A 20550-nucleotide genomic window follows, 5' to 3' on the forward strand; every position below is an offset into this window, starting at 1 on the left:
TGGCCCTACTGGGCTGTCACAGTTCCACCACAGGAGGGCTTTTACCCCAAAGTAAAAACAAAGCTGGGCAAACACAAGAGAGAGAGGGCACTGACCAGCCAGAATCAGAAATGGAGGGAGACTGGGTCCACTGGAACACAATCCTTTCCCACTTCCCTTTCAAAGCTGGACTTACCCAAATGTTGCAGATACTGCACGGTCCTCTCATGGCCTTTCAGAGGGGAGTTTGCTTTCTTGGACTGGTCCACCAGCACCTGCAGAGCTGGCCATGAAGCCCAAAAACAAGGTCATAAGCCTCTTCCAGAAGGTGCGTCCCCATGGGAGAGTTATCGCACATCAGTAGGCTTCCCCGATCTACATGTAAGAGACCCTCCCAGATGAGAGGAACCCTCGTCCAGCCACCTTTCTCGTGGAGCCCCTTCTTCTCATACAGGATTATCAGTTCGCTGTACTTGTGCGCCTTCTTCAGCACATGCTCGCTCTCTTCGATGTGGCAGTGATTGTTCTCCAGGCGCAGCAGAGGGGCCACCAGGGCCACGTTCGTCTGCAGATGAAGGACTTCAGCAGAAAGTCCTGCTTCACGGAGGAGCCCCCGCCCCATCTAGCCCAGGCCTGCCTCAGGCTGAAAGGCCAGGGTGTCAACACAAGCAAGAGAAGGCAAACCACCCTTTTTCAGGACTACAGGTAGTGGCTGTTACGGCATCATGCTCGTTCACACAACAGATGTTAATGTTCTGGAGGGGAGTGGGGCAAAGAAGGTGATGCATTCAGGAAACACTGCCCCCATCCACCCTGTAGCACTAACCCCAATCTTGCCAGAGACCAGCCCACTGCAAATTCTGGGGCAATATCTTGCCTTATCCTCTTAATCCCAAGAAGCTCACAGGTGTCATGAAAAGACCAGGTGGTTCCCATCATCAAAGATTTCACTCTTACTAGTGGCAAGTACCCCAAAGTAGCATTTTCCCAGTTTCAGCAGACTGGGAATTGTTGGTACCCGAATGCCTGGAGGACTCACATGCAGGTAGCACTTGAGCAAGGTGGTGTCGATGATTTGCAACAGCTTCTTCTTGGATTTAATGGTGGGAGTGCCTTCCATAAGCGGGGAGGTGCTAGACTGGTGATCAGAGTCATTCAGCTTCTTTACCAGTTGGCTTCGTTTCTGCGAAGGCCCAAAACTGTAGGGTCAAGGCCAGGACTAAATCATCCTTATCACCTGAGCTACCAGGTAATTCCAGAGACCTCCAAAACAGTTCACATACCCACCTTGATCTCACATTAGGACATAATTTTTATTAGGGATCAAAACAGATGAATGCCAAGTTGCCACAGATACAGTAACAATTATTGACTGGGTAGTTACTGCACACCAGGCACTACGCCAAGAACTTTATGTTATCCTATTTTAAATCTAAAACAAATGCAAGTATTATTCTCCCCACTTACAAGTGAAGAACCCAAGGCATGGATGTTACATCTCTCACAAGCAGCAGAGGCGAGTTTCAAATTAGGGTCTAATCCCAAAGCCCATGTTCTTCTTCTTGTTTGAATCAACTTTATTGAGGTAGAAGTAACATACAATAAAATGTGTCCTTTAAAAGTATGAGATCCATTCTGACGGACACACACATGCATGTAACCACGATTCCAATCAAGGAACAGAACATTTCTATCAACCCGGAAAGTTCCCTTGCGTTCTTCTGAAAGGATCCCACCCCTTATACCACTGATCTGATTTCTATCATGAGAGACTAGTTTTTCCTATTCTAGAACTTCATATAAACAGAATCATCTGGTTTGTATTATCTTGTGTCTGGCAGTGCCCACAGTCTTATCCACTCCATCGTCTCTCTGGCATAGTAACAGTGTCAGTTAACTTCACACATTCCAAATCTCAGTAGAGAAGTCCAGGGAAAAGTGTGTGCTTGGAGTCTTAATGCAAGACAGTGGCAATAGAGAGCCTTCTTTATCACCACGGGCTTAGGAGATGGTCTGCCCTAGGAACATTTCTCACTTGGCACAGCCGCATGAGCTCTGCCGGGTGCAGACAGAGGCATGTCTGTATGTTCTTTGCAGGCCACCAGCCACAGCTGGATAGCCCTGGAGCCCAAGGTCAAGGAAATGCCAAGGCCATGCATGCCTGATCAGACCCAAAGGACATTTACTAACCCAGAAGCAGGTGGCTTACAATTGCCTAGCAGTAATTCTCAGGGCCTGGCCAGGGGACGCCTTACAGAGGTCTTCAGAATATATAAGGGGAAAACATTTGCTAAGTTCTCTGACTCTGGGTGAGTGCCCATGAAATTAATAGTAACCCTTTGTGAGAGAAGTTCAGGGTGAAAAGTCTTTAATGGAAACATTAGTTTCAGTGTTTACCTGAAAATTTCACTTACCAATCCATAACAGTAAACTGAAAAATAAACTTAAATCTAAATACTCCCTCTAAAAAAAACCATGTTATAGAAGAATACTTATTGATAGGAAAGAACTTTCTCAGTATACAGCCAGATTTTTAAAAAGTAAGCTAAATTTTAAAAAGTAAGCTATAAAACAACTTTAGTTTGATATCCACTGGCAATGATAATCCAATAAGTAAATTTTTTAAAAACTGAATTCACAAACACATATAGGAGCATACCTCAGAGACACTGTGGATTTGGTTCCAGACAGACCACTTCAATAAAGTGAACATCTCAATAAAGCAAGTCAAATGAATTTATTTCACACTGCATACAACGGTATGGTAGTATTATGTCTAACAAAATAATGTACATATCTTAATTTAAACATACTTTATTGCTAAAAAATGCCAACTATCATCTGAGCTTTCAGTGAGTTGTAATCTTTTTGCTGGTGGAGGGTCCTGCCTCGACGTTGATGACTCAGGGTGGGGTGGCTGTGGCAATTTCTTAAAATAAGACAGTAATGAAATCTGCCACATCAACTGACTCTTCCTTTCAAGAATGATTTCTTGGGGGGCACCTGGATAGCTCAGTAGGTTAAGCAACCGACTTCGGCTCAGGTCATGATCTCATGATTTGTGAGTTCGAGCCCCGCGTTGGGCTCTGTGCTGACAGCTCAGAGCCTGGAGCCTGCTTTGGATTCTGTGTCTCCTTCTCTCTCTACCCCTCCCCTGCTCACACTCCGTCTCTCTCTTTCTCTCTCTCAAAAATAAATAAAGACTTTGAAAGAAAAAAGGGAATGGTTCCTTGGGGTGCCTGGGTTGCTTAGTCGGTTAAGCATCTGACTTTAACTCAGGTCTTGATCTCGCGGTTCATGAGTTCAAGCCCTGCATCGGGCTCTGTGCTGACAGCCTAGAACCTGGAGCCTGCTTCGGATTCTGTGTCTCACTCTCTCTCTGCTCCCCTCCCGCTCATGCTCTATCTCTGTCTCTCAAAAATAAACATTAAAAAAAAAAAAATTAAAAAGACCAATGATCACAGATCATAATTATAAATAATAATGAAAAAGTTTGAAATATTGTGAGAATTACCAAAATGTGACACAGAGACACGAAGTGAGTAAATGCTTTTGGAAAAATGGTGCCGACAGACTTGCTCAATGCTGGGTTGGCACAAACCTTTAATTTGTTTAAAAAAAAAAAGCATCTGTGAAGCGCAATAAAGAAGGTTAGTGTAGCTCTAAAGATCTAGAAGGACAACAATATAATGATTACTTTTCTCTGGGTGGGAGAGTTATCAGTGATTTGCACTTTTGCTTTATATTTTCCTGGGGAAAGCACATATTTTTCCACAAGTATGTATGCTCCAAAAAAGTGTTTCAAAAAAATTATTATTTTCTATCAACTAAAATTTATTCTTTTTAGTTCCTTTAACACCTTAGCGTAAATTTACCAGAAATCAAGTAAATTTCCTGGTATTAAGATTTGGCAACAAACAGCTCAATGGTATTAATGAACAGGGAGATGAAGGAGAATGAAATGTGTGAGCCCACCGTGATTGCTATAGGATTCATTTACAGAATATGCCTGTGGTTTAGAGAAGGCCCTCACTTCCATGTCATAGAAAAGCAGGTTCTAGAAGTCCCAGGCAAACTCTTCCACACACCTCTGTACTATACCTACCTGTGTCAGGTAGTCAATCAGAGCTAAGTGTGCCTTCTCCAATTCAGCCCCCGAGAGCACAGGCAGTGGGTTAGGGTACTGTAGCTGTTTCCTGTAGTCTGTGGGCAGCAGGTCCGGGTACAGGCCCATCACATGGGTAGGATCTAAACGGAAGGTAAACATGATTGCCCAGGAAGAATCATGTAGCAATTTAAGGAGCCAATAAAATGAGGCTATTATTATGGCAAAATAAGTTCCAGACTGATTTTTTTTGAGGATTTTTTTTTAATCTTTTAAGTAATCTCTACACCCAACATGGAGCTTGAACTCACAACTCTGAGATCAAGAGTCACATGCTCCACCAACTGGAGCCACCCAGGCTCCCCCACGATGGGCTTTTTTAAAAAAGGAATGACTCCAAGTACATAACGACTCAATGAGCTATATACACTTACATAATTTGAGCACTATTTATATTTCACCAAACCATCACAAAAATGGCTTGACTCTACATTCCATTCATGAACACATACACATATGCAGAATTCAAACTGAAAATTTATGAGCTCTCTGAAAATGGAGAAAAACTTTTCCAGGAAAAACTGATAAGGCAATTAAAGTTGAAAAGATCAATGACCTTATCTGTCAAAAAAGGAGTATTACTAAAACAAATGGCCAAATGATAGGCTAGGGCATATATTTGCAGCATATATGGCAAGAGATTATTAAGTTGATTATATAAAACAAATCCACACAAATTGGTAAAAAAAAAAAAAAATTCATTTGATGAACAGGCAAAAGACATGAATATCTGACAAGAAAATAATATAAGTAAGTGGGAAAGCATTCTGTTACGTTAAGAATCAAAACAGTACAGGGAGTCTTGGGGGGTTCAGCTGGTTAAGTTTCCGACTTCGGCTCAGGTCATGATCTCATGGCTCGTAGGTTCAAGGCCCACTGAGCTGTCAGCACAGAGCCTGGAGCCTGCTTCGGATTCTGTGTCTCCCTCTCTCTCTGCCCCTCCCTGCTCGTGCTCTGTCTCTCTCTCTCAAAAATAAAAAAAACAGTAAAAAAATTTAATAAAAGAAAACAGTGCACACTAAAAACATGTACACATTTTTATATCCATTTAATTAGTAAAAAAAAAAATTTATATGATACTACCCAGTGCTTGAAATATTATGAAACTGAATCCTTTTTACACTGTCAAGGCAAAAAATACTGCTACCTCAATAAGGAAAAAAGCACCTGGACCCACTAATCCCACTTCTAGGAGTTCACTCTAACAAAATAGTCTACAAATGGGAAGGGAAAAACACATCTGAATGAACAGGTAATGTTATCATCATTATTTGCAACGATGCAATTCTGGAAACAAGTTGGAATTTCTTCAGCAGCAGAAATAAGAACATATTTTTCATTCAACTAAGAGATTATAATGCAATCATCACAAATTATAATTATGAAGGGCACACAGCAACATGAAAAAACGCTCTAACAATTTTATGTGACAAAAGCTATAAAAGTGTATACCTTTATGATTATAATTACATTAAGATGTGGACATGTGGAAAAAGTTTGGATGAGAAGGAGACAAAATGAGAGTCAAGGCTAGATCTGGAGTAAGCTTTGTTTCCTTTAACACCTTAATAATGTTATGTACTAGCATTACTTTATTTTCATTAAAAAAAAAATTTTTTTTTTAAAGTTAGAGGAACAAGAGAAGGCCATGTCCCTTCTGTAAGGAGGCAAGCACCAGGCAAACAGACCAGAAGAGAAATGCCACACAGCCCTGAACCCTCCAGGACCCACATCATCCCCAAGGAACCTGTGTCTGGCCACAAAATTTCTGCCCAGCCAGGAAGACCATGTTCCTCAAAATCAGAGAATCATGATAATATGAGGAAGACACTCGTGAGAAGCAGCACCTGAATGGTCGAATAGGACAGTTGACAGTTGTACATGGTGGCCACACAGAAACACAGTCTGAGGAAAGAAGACGGCTGTTGGGGAGCTGGAAGGAAGGGTGGCCCTCAATGTGAGCCTCCATCAGCCTCCTGCACCACAGTGTGTGTCTACAAACAGGGCTCTGATGGTGTCATTGTACTTAAAACCGTGTGCCCAAAGCCAATCACCCAAAGCCTCCAATATGATGTCTGAACTCCCCTGCAGTATTCAAGGTCCTCTGAAATTTGGCCCCAGCTTCTCCTTCTAGTGTGATCTATCCAGCGCCACAAACATCCCACTGAGCTGTGGTTCACAGATCCTCAGACACAACTGTGTCCTCCTGCCACCTGGCTTCCTTTACACTCTCCTTTCCCCTGTATCTTCCAGGGCCCAGGTCACCTCCTCTCTCCCCTCCTCTTGAGACCTCCTGACTCAGTTCTCCACAAGCCTGAAGACCTATTTCACGCTTATTCCAATGTTTTACTGAGCAGTTTTACATGCAACCTCTTTATGGACACACAACATGTCTTATTTATCCGAGAAGCCCAGGACTGAAGGCAGAGCTGGTGCTGACCAGGCTTATCTGATCTGCCTTTGGGCCACATGTTCTCTGAGTCCAGGATTATGCCACACATCAGATCCCCAGTAATACAGACCAATAATTAACAATGGGATTATATTTCTTATACAGAATAAATGATACAGATCAACTCTGCTCTGGCCACATGGATCTGGCTGCTCCCTGAACATATCAGGCACCATTTCAACCTCACTGCCTTTCCACTAGCCATTCCCTCTGCCTGCAGTGCACCTCCCCGGACGTGTGCCTGCAATAGCCTCCTTCAGTCCCTAACTTCTCAGAGATGCCTTCCCTGATCATTTAATCTCAAATTTCAATGCTAATTCCTATCTTCAGTACTCCTTACCCCCCTTCTCCTGTTTTATTTTTCTTAGGACTTACCACTTCCCAACATATTACAATTTTGCTTGTTTATTTCGTTGTCTGCCCTGTCTCCATCAGAATATAAGCGCACGACATGGTATCCAGAATTGTCTTCAGTGCATGGTAGAAGCTTGATAAAATTTTTGTTGACTGCAGAATGAATATACTATGTGAACCAATTCAACAGGCTCAATTTCAAGATCTAGATATGGGCTTCAAGAAATACAAAAATTGGGGCGCCTGGGTGGCGCAGTTGGTTAAGCGTCCGGCTTCAGCCAGGTCACGATCTCACGGTCCGTGAGTTCGAGCCCCGCGTCAGGCTCTGGGCTGATGGCTTGGAGCCTGGAGCCTATTTCCGATTCTGTGTCTCCCTCTCTCTCTGTCCCTCCCCCGTTCATGCTCTGTCTCTCTCTGTCCCAAAAATAAATAAATAAAAAAAAAGTTGAAAAAAAAAAAAAAAAGAAATACAAAAATTATCTTATTCATATCATACTCAACCACTCAAGACTCCAAAACCCCAGGGCCTCAATGCAGTGTGTGTTCTTATCAAGCCATCATGCAAATACCGGTAGCACTTACCTTTCTATTTTGCATTAGAGCTTTTTATGAACAAGTTGTGGATTACCACAAGGAAATACTGCTAAAATATTGGTTCTTAAACATCTTTAGGATCTAAAACATCTTAAAGAATTTGGTAAGAGGTCCTGATCCTCTCTCTAGAAAAACCCACACATGAAAAAATTTTTGTATTAAGTCTAGGGTGGTTTATAGATTTGATAAAGCCCACTCACAGGTCCCATGTCCCCAGTGGCAGGAGACACAGCTTCTTCCTGACTCATAAAAGCTAGAAATAGGACACCCTTGTAGGAAGCCTATCCGTGGAACACAGGAAAGGAAAGGGCAGGAAAGCAAACCTGGGCCCAGTCCATCCTATACTAGAGGGATGAAAGGACACTGGGCCCGGTAGTATTATATTCCAGCCATTTGAGACTTTTCTGCAGCCTGGCCTCGCTCTGGCTCAGAACATGCCTCCACAAAACTTCCTTTTGCTCCCATTCTGTGCTCTTGAAGCATTCTTCTGACTTAGCATCCCAGGTACACTCTTTTCTGCTACAACCTGAGTTTCTTTCATGTGAATTAGTTCATGCACAGTTGGTAAGTGGGAGAATGAGATCATTATGAGGCAAAAATTGTGTCTGTTTGTATGCAAATTTCCCCAACTTGTTAGTGTTTTCAAGTGACCAGGCAAGCTTCCTCATAATTAAAGAGAAAGCCTAATTACACTGGGAGACCTAAAGAAAGGACTGAAAAGTGACCTTTTTTAGCCCAAGGAGTGGCTGGTTAGTAGCTTCGAAACCGCTACACTTTTTATTAAGTTAAACCACCTGCAAAAGCTGAGAGTCAAAATGAAGCAAAGATGTTCTCCCCATATTAATTATTTGAGGGCTTATAAAGAAGTCTATATCCAGGATGAGACGCTTTATTTTGATGAAACTAGTTTCTATTAGAAGCAAATATTCTCAAAGATTTGTATCTCAAAGGAGAAAGCACAGCCCCAGGATTCAAGATTGCCAAGCACTGTCATGCTGGGTACCAACACCAGTGGGAATTTAGTTTTAGTAGGACCGTTATTGTTTTAATTAGTGTTCCACTTACAAAGTTGCCTATGTCTTGAGTGGTCTGCCCCATTCCCATTTTTCCCACAAGCCCTGTTATGTCCCATTAAGGATTTATTTATTTTAAACTTTGAGAGAGAGAGAGAGAGAGAGAGAGAGAGAGAGAGAGAGAAAGACAGAGAACAAGCGAGCAGGAGAGGGGCAGAGAGGGAGAATCCTGTGCTGTCAGAGCACAGGCCAACACGGGGCTCAATCTCATGAACCGTAAGATCACGACTTGAGCCGAAATCAAGAGTCAGATGCTTAACCGACTGAGCCACCCAGGCGCCCCTACACGAGTTATTTATTATAGAATATAAGGTTTTGCAGAACCACATTCAAAGCATCATAACAAAATGCCTATACCTCAATACACATAAAAAAGAGTGCCCTGGGTGCCCTGTATGAATATTCTAGCCACTGGAAAGAGATCTGGCCTCTCTACTGTAAATAAATAAAGGGATATTCTGTTAATATATTGGTCTCATGTGATTTTCGTCAGGGTCAGACTATACTGGTAGTCCGATGATCTCTGGCTATACTAAGAACATCCACTTCTGGACCTGAGGACCAGACCTTAGTCTGAGGTCAATGGAGATGCTGCCCACTAGACAACATCACCACCAGCACACATCTCCTCCTGCCACTGGTAAGGGTCCACTTGGGCCTTAGTTCCCTATAAGACTGTTCTTTGAAAGCAGAATTTGTCTGGTTAAAGTTACTTGGAGCCCAATGAAGTGCACTGCACTGTATGTATTTGTGGAATGAATAAATTAAAAGATAATAACTTCATTAAGACTGACTTTAAAGCTTTAGGATTGGGGTTCAATTACCATTGGTACATAGAAAAAGTACCAAGTTACTATGGCATATTATAGCTTATTATTCTAGTGTTCCCAAAGAGCTGGTAGAACACTGAAAATAAATGTCCCAAATGAGTTCATTCAGAGGAAGGATGGTACAAATTTATTGATTCAGGTTGCCCAGCTTTCACCCCTCTTCTTAAATAGGTGAGCTCCTTCTTCCATACCACATGTGGTCTTGGAGAATAGTTCTAGGCACCTACATTTGCCTTCAGAAGCAAAGGGTAGCCACAACCTCTTTCCCCACCCCTAGTAAAGTCAGAAGGTGTGAGACTATGACCCAATCCTGGTCAATTAGATACCCTTAATCTTGAGAAAGTGACTCAAGGATGACAAGCAGTTATGGTACACACCAACAAAGATCACAGTCTACATGGTTCTTTTATGTAATGTTGATACTCCTCCAGCAAGAGGTAGGGTCTGTGTTCCCCTGCCTTGAACACATAAGAATATGGCAGAAGTGACTATGATAAAAGGCAGTGAGGCTTCCACTGAGGTCTCTTGGATTGCTCACACCAGGAAAAGCCAGTCACTAGGAATGAGGACACTCAGAGGGACCCACTTGGATAAGTACTGAGGCCTCCAGCTCACAACCAGCACCAACTTGTCAGCTATGAGAATGAGCCACTCTGGAAGTGGATCCTCTAGCCTAGTCAGGACTCCAGATGAAGATAGCCAAGCCAACATACAACTACAACTACATGAGAAATCCCAAGCAACAACTGCCTAGCTGATTCCTTCCCAAATTCCTAACCATAACACATACCGGGAGAGATAACAGATGATTTGTTATTTTACGCCACTAAGCTTTGGCATTAGATAGCTAATACAAGCTGGTGAGGGGCAATTTTCATTGAGGATGTGGTAACAGGCGGTAGCAACAGCTCAGGAAGTAACAGTGCCAGTGGAGGACTGCTCAGCCTGTCCTGGTTCCAAAGGGACTGCTGTCCAGCTCCCTGCTTCTTGTTGGGAGGTTCTCCGGAGCTCCCTTGGTTCCTATCATTCCCAAAGCCTGGTCTCCATTAATTTTGTGTCTACCTACCATTCTCCTAATATTCCAAGAAACCACGCTTCATTTATCCAGATACTGCTTTAATTAACCAGAACTGGTCTCCATTGCTCACAACCAAGAACCTTAACTGATACAGGGAGTTATCTTTAGCTCATTATTGGCCAATGATGAGGGAAGGAGAAAAAAAGGCAAAACAAAAGAAGAAGGGATAAATATTATATAGAGTCAAACCAAGTATATATAAACGGACCTAAATTAAGCCAAAATAGAGTATACAGAAACAAAACAATTTAATACTAACAACAAGCTAACTTTATTTGGCATTTATCCTGTACCATGCACTGTTCTAAGCACTTTACATAATGTTCACAATGCTTTAAGTATTATTATTCACCTGCTTTGCAGAGGAGAAAACTGGAACACAGAGAGGTCCGCTAACTTTGCCTGAGGTCAACAGTCAGACGCCAGCGTACCTGCCCCTCACAACCATGTTCTAATGTCTAGAGAGTTTGTAGGTCTCTGAGAACAGGAAGGGCTTTGCAGCACTGCCTTGTGTGACTCTCAAAAGTAACCTACTGTTTAATCCTACTAAGCTCAGGTCAGGGACTTTTGCCTAGAACAGCATTCAATAAATACTAGAATGCTGAATACACACTTGTTCACTTGAATTACTTTCTGTTTTCTTTCTCTAATGGCATGGGTAAACCACTGTGGGCAACTGGAAGTCTGTGTTTACGGGTGAGACCAGATGCACAAGATGAGGGCTGTAAATATATAACCTGTGGTCACCCACCAGATCCTGTGAGGCATGAGGATCAATTGACATGAGCACTGGTCTCAGATGTCTAGTATCACTTCTTCTGTGCTTTCCAGTTTCCCTTCCCTCCATGAAGTCCTTATCCCAGGGCCATACCCGCTTGTTACCTGTGCCAAGCTTAGCAAAGACCTGCATGGACTCATCAAAACGCTTCTGGCAGAAGAGGTTGAAGGCATACAAGTTCTTAATGTGATGGATCTGTTGCTGCTTTTCACTGTCGGAATCATCTTTCATTTCCTAGTAAGACAACAGAATAGGTAAGAGTTCACTCACTCACCAAATATTTATTCAGTATATACTAGGTATTAGACACACCAAAGTGTATAAGACAGCCACATGGCATCTGCCCTCATAGACTGCCCTGATATTCTAACCAAAAGACTGAGAAGAAATTATGTAATTAAAATATAACTGGGTTTCCACAAAATATGTGTGACCCGTATTCCTGAAAATTGTCAAGGTCATGAAAAATAAGGAAAGATTAAGAAACTGTCACAGATCAGAGGTCACTGAAGACATACAACAGCTAAATACAACGTGATTTCTGGACTTGAAACTGGAACAGAAAAAGGGCGTTACGTTAATGGAAAAACTGGTGAAATCTGAGTCAAGTCTAGAGTTTAGTTTAAAAACACAAAAAAATCGAAACCAAAACAAAACAGGGTGAGTGATGACAGAAGCACATGGGAGGGGTATCTAGTCTAGTCTGAGCAGTGGGTCTGAGAAGGACACCAGGAGGAATGTGGACTAAGACATAGGCTGAGCTGGAGTTAACCAGGGGAGTCTGGGCAGCGGACAGATGGAAGGGAAGAAGAGTGTGTTTTCCCAGCAAAGAGGACAGCACGTGTGTAAGGCCCTAATGTGACAGAGGGAACCCAGGCATGCTCAAGGATCAAAGGACATTTAACGTAGCTGGCACAGTAGGGACAGGTGCTGTTCACAGTAAGCTATTTATGATTTTTGTTTCTCCCTTATAACCCTTCATACCCCTCATATTCTTTTAAACCCATCTTTAGGTTTAATTTCTTCCTTCAAACTGTCTTTCCATTTTTCCCTTCTTTTCCTTTCCTTGTGCCATCTATTGCCTTGTCTAGACCACCATCACCATGCGGCCACACCTGGTCTAAGCCCTCTTGGGTGCTTTACAGGCTTTCAACACCTGGCACAGCCTCCTTATCTGGATTATTCCCAGACATTCAAGCATCACCTTCTGCTCCAGTCAGGATGGGCTCCAAACGGTTTCCACACTTGTTTTCACTTCTTCAACTTCCTCAGGCTCTTAGCATTCTGTTTCCTCACCTGATTCGGATCTATTCAGAAAGGGTCCAAGCTGGGGAATGCCATGTCCAGCCCACAGGGAACTGTCCCTTGGCTAAAATTTTGCTCCATGTTTTGTCAATGGTAAAAACTTTAGTATGTTAATTGTCCTCTGAAAGTTTCATGTAGTTCTTTAATTTCTTTACAGAAAAAAATAGGTTCCTCAAGAGCGAAGATGGTATTAACCAACCTTCTTTCATCACAGCACAGGATACCTACTAAGCACAAGTCTAGAAAAGAGAAGGAAAAATGGAAACCCACTTCTACCCTCTCCACTGAAGATTAAACACACAACCTGCAGCAGGAAGATCACTGAAAAGACCCAAGACTTTCCTGTGGAGAAAAATAAGATACTAAAAAAGCTATGCGCTGCATCATACCCTTTAAAGTTCAAAAACTAAATACATATTCTAGCACACAGATATATGTAAATGATTAAACAAGAAGCAACTTCTTAAAATTTAATTACAGGGGCGCCTGGCTGGCTCAGTCAGTTAAGCGTCTGACTCTTGGTTTCGGCTCAGGTCATGATCTCACAGTTCGTGAGTTCAAGCCCCACATCCGGTTCTGCGCTAATAGTGCTGAGCCTGCTTTGCAATCTCTCTCTCCTTCTCTCTGCTTCTCCCTGCTCAGGCCCTCTATCTCTCTAAATAAATAAATAAACTTAAAAGGAATTTTTAAATTTAATTCCAGTACAGGGATGCCTGGGTGGCTCAGTCAGCTGAACATCCGACTCTTGATTTCAGCTCAGGTCATGATCTTAGGGTTGTGGGATTGAGCCTCACATTGGGCTCTGCAATGAGTGTGGAGCCTGCTTGGGATTCCTTCTTTCTCTTTCTCTCTCTCTCTTTCCCTTTGCCACTCTCCCCACTTGCACTCTCTAAAAATAAAAAAAAATAATAAAAAAACATTTAAAATTTACTTCCAGTACGATTAATGTAGTATTATATTAGTTTCAGGTATACAATATAGTGAGTTGACAATTCTATACAATACTCAGTGCTCATCACGATATGTGTACTCTTTTCTTAAAATGTTTATTTATTAGAGAGTACATAGATGCGCACATACATATGGGAGGGACAGAGAGAATCTCAAGCAGTCTCCGTGCTCACACAGGGCTCAATCTCATGAACTGTAAGATCATGATGTGAGCCAAAATCAAGAGTCTGATGCTTAACCAACTGAGCCACCCAGGCACCCCATGATACGTGTACTCTTAATCCCTTTCACTTATTTTCCCTCATCTACCCACCCCTCTGATAACTACCAGTTTGTTCTCTATAGTTAAGAATCTGTTTTTGTGGTTTATCTCTTTTTTTCTTTGGTCTTTTGCTTCTTAAATTCCACATATAAGTGGAATCATATGGTATTTGTCTTTCTCTGACTGACTTATTTCACTTAGCATTATACTCTCTAGATCCCTCCATGTTGTTGCAAATGGCAAGATTTCATTCTTTTTATGGCTGAAAAATATTCCATTGTGTATATATACCACATCTTCTTCATCCACTCATCTATCAATGGACACTTACATTGCTTCCCTATCTTGGCTACTGTAAATAATGCAATAAACACAGGGGTCCATGTATCTTTTAGAATCAGTGTTTTTGTGTTCTTTGAGTAAATTCCAGTAGTTGAATTACTGGATCATATAATAGTTCTATTTTTAATTTTTTGAGGAAACTTCATACTGTTTTCCACAGTAGCTATACCAATTTGCATTCCCACAACAGTGCATGAAGGCTCCAGTTTTTCTCCACATCCTCACCAACACTTGTTGTTTCTTATGTTGTTGATTTTAGCCATTCTGACAGGTATGACGTATCATCTCATTGTGGTTTTAATTTGCATTTCCCTGATGAGGAGTGATGTTGAGCATCTTTTCAAATGTCTGCTGGCCATCTGTATGGCTTCTCTGGAGAATGACTGTTCATGCTTTCTGCCCATTTTTAAATTGGATTATTTTTTGGGTGTTGAGTTATATCAGTTCTTTATATATTTTGGATACTAATCCTTTATCAGGTATGTCATTTGCAAGTATATTCTTTCATTTAGTAGGTTGTCTTTTAGTTTTGTTGACTGTTTGCTTTGCTGTGCAGAAGCTTTTTATTTTGATGTAGTCCCAATAGTTTGTTTTTGCTTGTTTCCCTTGCCTAAGGAGACATATCTAGAAAAATGTTGCTATGATCGATTTCAGAGAAATTACTGCCTGTGTTCTTCTAGGATTTTTACGATTTCAGGTCTCACATTTAGGTCTTTAATCCATTTTGACCTTATTTTTTGTGAATAGTGTAAGAAAGGGGTCCAGTTTCAATCTTTTGCATACTGTTGCCTAGTTTTTCCACCACCATTTTTTGAAGAGATTGTTTTTTACCCATTGTATATTCTTGCCTCTTTTGTTGAAGAGTAATTGACCATATAATCATGGGTTTATTTCTGGGCTCTCTATTCTATTCCATTTATCTATGTGTCTGTTTTTTGTGTATTATAGTGCTTTTGTTAATACAGCTTTGTAGCATATCTTGAAATCTAGGATTGTGATACCTTCAGTTTCATTTCTTCCTCTTTTTCAAAATTGCTTTGGCTATTTAGGGTCTTTTGTGGTTCCACACAAATTTTAGAAATGTTTGTTCTAGTTCTGTGGAAAATGCTATTGGTATTTTTATAGAGATTGCATTAAGTCTATAGATTACTTTGGATAGAATGGACATTTTAACAATATTTGTTCTTCCAGTTAATGAGTATGGAATATCTTTCCATTTGTTTGTGTCATTGTCAATTTCTTTCATCAGTGTTTTACAGTTTTCAGAGTACAGACCTTTCACCTCCTTGGTTAAGTTTATTCCTAGGTATTTTATTATTTTTGGTGCAATTGTAAATGGGAATGTTTTCTTAATTTCTCTTTCCTCTATTTCATTATTAGTGTAGAAATGCAACAGGTTTCTGTGATTGATTTTGCATCCTGAAACTTTACTGAGTTCATTTATCAATTCAAGCAGTTTCTTGGTGGAATCTTTTGGGTTTTCTATATACAGTATCATGTCATCTGTAAACAGTGATACTTTTACTTCTTCCATACTGATTTGGATGCCTTTATTTCTTTTTGTTGTCTGACTTCTATGGCTGGGACTTCCAGTACTATGTTGAACAAAGCAGTGAGAGTGGACAACCTCACCTTGTTCCTGACCTTAGGGAAAAGGCTCTCAGTTTTTTTCTCCATTAAGGATGATATTAGCTGTGGGTTCTTCATATATGATATTGAGGTACAGTCCCTCTAAACCTATTCTGTTGAGAGTTTTTTATGAATGGATACTGTACTTTGGCAAATGCTTTTTCTGTATCTACTCAAATGATCATATGGTTCTTTATCCTTTCTCTTGATGTGACATAACACATTGATTAATTTGCAAATATTCAACCACCCTTGCAACCAAGGAAGAAATTCCACTTGATTGTGGTGAATGATTTTTAAAGTACCGTTGGATTCAGTTAGCTGGTATTTTATTGAGAATTTTTGCATCTGTGTTCATCAGGGATATTGGCCTGTAGTTCTCTCTCTCTTTTTTTTTTTTTTTTTTTGTAGTGTCTTTATCTGGCTGCGGTATCAGGGTAATGGCCTCATAGAATGGATTTGGAAGGTTTCCCTCCTTTTCTGTTTTTTTCAAATAGTTTGAGAAGAATATGTATTAACTCTTCTCTAAATGTTTGGTAGAATTCACCTGTGAAGCCATCTGGTCCTAGACTTTTGTTTTTTGGGAGGTTTTTTTGTTTGTTTGTTTGTTTGTTTGTTTTTTAATTTTAGAGAGAGAGTATGCAAGCAAGTAAGGGAGAGGGGCAGAGTGGGAGAAAGAGGGAGAGAAAAAGGAAATCCTAAGCAGGCTCCACACTCAGCATGGAGCCTGGGGCACGGCTAATCCCACAACCCTGGGATCATGACCTGAGCCAAAATCAAGTGTTGGACACGCAACCAACTGAGCCACTCAGGCACCCCGGGAAGTTTTTTGATTACTAATTCAATTTCACTGCTGACAATCAGTCTGTTCAAATTTTGTATTTCTTCTTGATTCAGTCTTGGGAGGTTATATGTTTCTAGGAATTTATCCATTTTTTTTATTTGTCCAATTTGTTGGCATATAATTTTTCATAATTTTCTTATAATCCTTTGCATTTCTGTGTTGTCAATTGTTAATTCTCCTCTTCCTTATTTCATTTATTGGAGTCCTCTCTTTGGCTAATGGTTTATCAATTTTGATGATCTTTTCAAAGAACCAGCTCCTAGTTTCATTGATTTGTTTTATTGTTTTTTAGTTTCTATTTCATTTATTTCTGCTCTAATCTTTATTATTTCCTTCCTACTACTGGTTTGGGATTTTGTTTGTTCTTTTTCTAACTCCTTTATGTGTAAAGTTAGATTATTTATTTGAGATTTTTCAACAAGAAACACATTTTTAACGGGTGTGATAAATACAAATTTAGGGTAATGGCTATGTCTTGAGGGAAGGTAGAGGGATGGGATGGGGAGGAACATATAGGTTACATAAGTTATTTTTCTTGGGTAAAATGGTGGGTTCATGGGTATTATTTTAAAAATGAAAATAAAATAATGGAGGGCAATGCATAGGTGGCAAAAAAAAAAAAAAAAAAAATTAGTAAGATGTAAAATTAAATGCCCTAAGAAAGAAACAATCTTTATGGGATATTAAACATGTCTAACTATTAAGACTGGATTTTTGTTTTAAATCCAGAACATGTATATCCAAGATGAATGTTACTTTTCAAAAGTATCTACCACATGTGACTACAAACATAAATTCCAAAACATGCAACCACTGTTTACCTTTGAGAAAGAACTGACAAGATACTCTAAAAAGTAAGCTTTTAAAATATTATCTTCATAAAAATCTCTTTTACTAAATTAATTTAATGAGTAGGATCGGAATAATCTTTGGTTGTTTCCTAAACTCAAATCACTCTCTACAGACAATAATCACCACTGGGGATGTTTAAAAGAATAAGACAAATCTCAGAGATCAGTCTCCAAAAGTTGGCAATGAGAGAAACACCAAAATAAGAGCATGGTTACTACTTGGCTATGAACCTCGGCTATGAACAATATCCCATGGAAACATTCAAGGACAGTGGCAGCCATAAAGAGTGCAGCCTTCTCAAATGCAGCAACATGAGGTGGCTTCAGAATACCTGAAGAAGGCCTGCCTATCCAAACACAGGGGAACTACTGTTGAAAGGGATTTTGAGTGGCCCTCCAGTTGTTGCATTTAACCAGACTGCGGTCTTACATTTATAATTGCTACTTTAATACCTGCACTGTCTTTAATTTTTCAAGGCTGTAACGTATATATTAAATTATTTTATTGTCTTATTAATTCTAGGAGATATTTGGCATTCTTCTCCATTTTACAGATAAGCAAACTGAAAATGTGAAATTATTTAGAGTTTATGGCAGCATCAGATCCCAAATCCAAGTCTCCTAACTTTCAGCTCTGTGCTTATTCTACTAGTCTAAACCAAATATAAACATCTAAACCAAAAAAACCTGCTTTGAACAACGAGAAAGGCAGACTCAGATCCATATCTCAGAAACAATACTTACTGCAAGCTGTAGAGCCAGTTCAAACTGCTTGTCCTGGAGAAGCTGTTGGATTTGGGTTGCCATGGGGACAGGAATGAGTCTCCAAACAAAATGATTGCTAGCCACATAGATAATATTTGATCTGGGGGCAGGAATAAGAGGATCAGCAAAAGGGCACAGGCTTTATGATGACATAGGTGATTTTAAAGCTTTGCAATATGGCAGCTACAGTAAAAAAAGAAATTCCTTACCCTCCCGAGGTAATGAAGCGGGGCCTTTGCAATTCAATACTCTGGACCAGAAGCCTCGGTTCAAATGTTCGGATCTCCACATATCGAGGCAAAACTGCAATGATGTAGGGAGGCTGGTGCTCTAAACAAGAAAGAACACCTTGAATTGCAGATCTGGTCTATGAACTGCTTCAGTTTCCCATTTCTAAGCTGCACTTAAACAGGATCTCCCAATAGTCCACTAGTCAAATACCAAGTCAGGATCCTACATTGTGATATCCAAAGGGAAAAAATGTTTTGCCCAAGTGATGCTAAGAGAAATCTCTTGCACAAGAAGGATGCATCCAGCTTCGCTGACAGTGACCTGATCCCACTCCTACCATCTCCTCCAAAGGACTGGGTGAAAGCTTCACCTGCTCCCTTTCTCACCAGTCACAAAATTAAGCCAGAGAAAGGTCAGTGGCAGCTGCCCCTAACAATGCATCAGAGGGAGAATAAGGTTACAAGACCTCTTCTTTCATTCTCTTAGGAAGGGCAGGAGGAAGGTAACTTCTTTTTTCCCTAAAATGAGGCTAACAAAAGAATTCCACATTTCTGGCCAAAGTTATTTCTGCTTAAGATTTTCACAGGGAAAAGATGCACACTCCACCTGATGCTTAATGGTTACAGAGAAGGCAGCTGGATGGCATTCTCAGGGTAGCAGTTGTCTACCACTGATGTGAGGTATCTAGAAAGTAGAGGAGTGGTTGCCAAGGGCTGAGGGAGAGAGAAATGGGTTGTTACTTAATAGATATGGAGTTTTAGTTTCGCAAGATGAAAATATTCTGAAATTTGTTGCATGACCATATGAATATATGTAATGACTGAACTGTATGCTTAAAAATGGTTAAGGTGATAGATTTTATGTTATTTTTTATCACAAAACTGAAAATTTTTTAAATGTAAAAAAAATAGTAAGAAATGAACCACTAGATGGCATCATTATCAAAAAGAAATGTAACCTCAAAGAATGTATTTGTAGTTTCTTAGTCTGGCTAACTTCCTATGAATTTATTTTCCTCATTTATTTTCCGATAAAAAGTTTTTCATATTATGTTTGCAATTTACACTCTAAATACAGTAAAAAATTTACAGCCAGAAGGGACCTGGCCTAAGTAATACTTCTATCACTTTGAACACCATCACTGTTATTAGGCTGGTATTTTTCATCTTACAAAAAAAAATAAAGTAAAATAAATGTGGTTTTGTGTTGGATTTTTTACTTTTTTTTTTTTTGCTGGCCTCCTTTTTAAAAGCTAGTACAATTCCCTTTGGTGTTAATTTGTATAAATTTGTAAAATTTCTCTCCTTTAATCTGGTCTAATTTAATGAAAAAGGTAATCTATAATAGAAGCACTCTTATCATTGCCCAGTCTCCTCAACTCTTTGACGACAGAGATGGTCTATATCTGTTTGTATCTTCAAAACTTGGCAGAGTGCCTGGTATACAGCAGATATATAACAAATTGCCAACAATGACAGTGATTCACCTATTCAGCAAGCATTTCCTAAAAGGCTATGTTTCAGGCCCTACTCAAAGTGGATCAAGACATGAGTCCAGGGTTCACAGGGCTCCTACATGAGCACAGAAGACAGCTCAACTGTATCCAGTGAGACAGTGTGGGCACCATGACAGGGAAAGCTGAAAGAGCTTTGGAAGCAACAAGGGGAAGTGACTAATTCTGCCTGCGCATCAGAGAAGACTTCACAGGGGGAAGTACCACTGAATAGGGCCTTGTCATGTGAGCTGGACAGGGCCAGGCAGAGAAGAAATCAAGAGACAACAGCACGTGTGATGATCACTCAGTGAGGGGGGGTTCCACGATGACTGGAGCCTGGGTGAAGTGGTAAAGTTGAGAGCAGAAATATAAATGAAGTTTAAAATGCACACCATCTAAGGAGTTTAGTCTTCCTCTGTCCAGTGGTGATTCTCCCACCCTACCTAGAAAGAATGCCTTCTCCCCACCTCACTATGTTAAGGCACAGAACTGTTTCTGAGAAACACTGCTAAAGGCAATGGGCGCTAACAAAGGAACTCATACTAGGGAATCAGAAACATCCTTCAAGCGTA

General features: G+C 40.4%; 1 protein-coding gene across 2 annotated transcripts in view; it reads right to left on the reverse strand.

The window, feature by feature from the left end:
* VPS39 (VPS39 subunit of HOPS complex) overlaps positions 1 to 20550 on the reverse strand; it is a 47599-nt gene that overhangs the window by 7825 nt on the left and 19224 nt on the right. For both annotated transcript variants that reach the window (XM_086710450.1, XM_086710451.1), the window contains 7 exons: positions 18462 to 18582; positions 18232 to 18352; positions 11408 to 11537; positions 4085 to 4227; positions 1019 to 1162; positions 403 to 544; positions 176 to 262 (listed from right to left, as the gene is read on the reverse strand). In XM_086710450.1, the coding sequence (XP_086566576.1) occupies positions 176 to 262; positions 403 to 544; positions 1019 to 1162; positions 4085 to 4227; positions 11408 to 11537; positions 18232 to 18352; positions 18462 to 18582 (888 nt within the window). The remainder of the gene's footprint in view (positions 1 to 175; positions 263 to 402; positions 545 to 1018; positions 1163 to 4084; positions 4228 to 11407; positions 11538 to 18231; positions 18353 to 18461; positions 18583 to 20550) is intronic.

Source organism: Puma concolor, chromosome B3 (genome assembly GCF_028749965.1).
Source record: "Puma concolor isolate L17-30 chromosome B3, mPumCon1.1.hap2, whole genome shotgun sequence".
Taxonomy (NCBI): domain Eukaryota; kingdom Metazoa; phylum Chordata; class Mammalia; order Carnivora; family Felidae; genus Puma; species Puma concolor.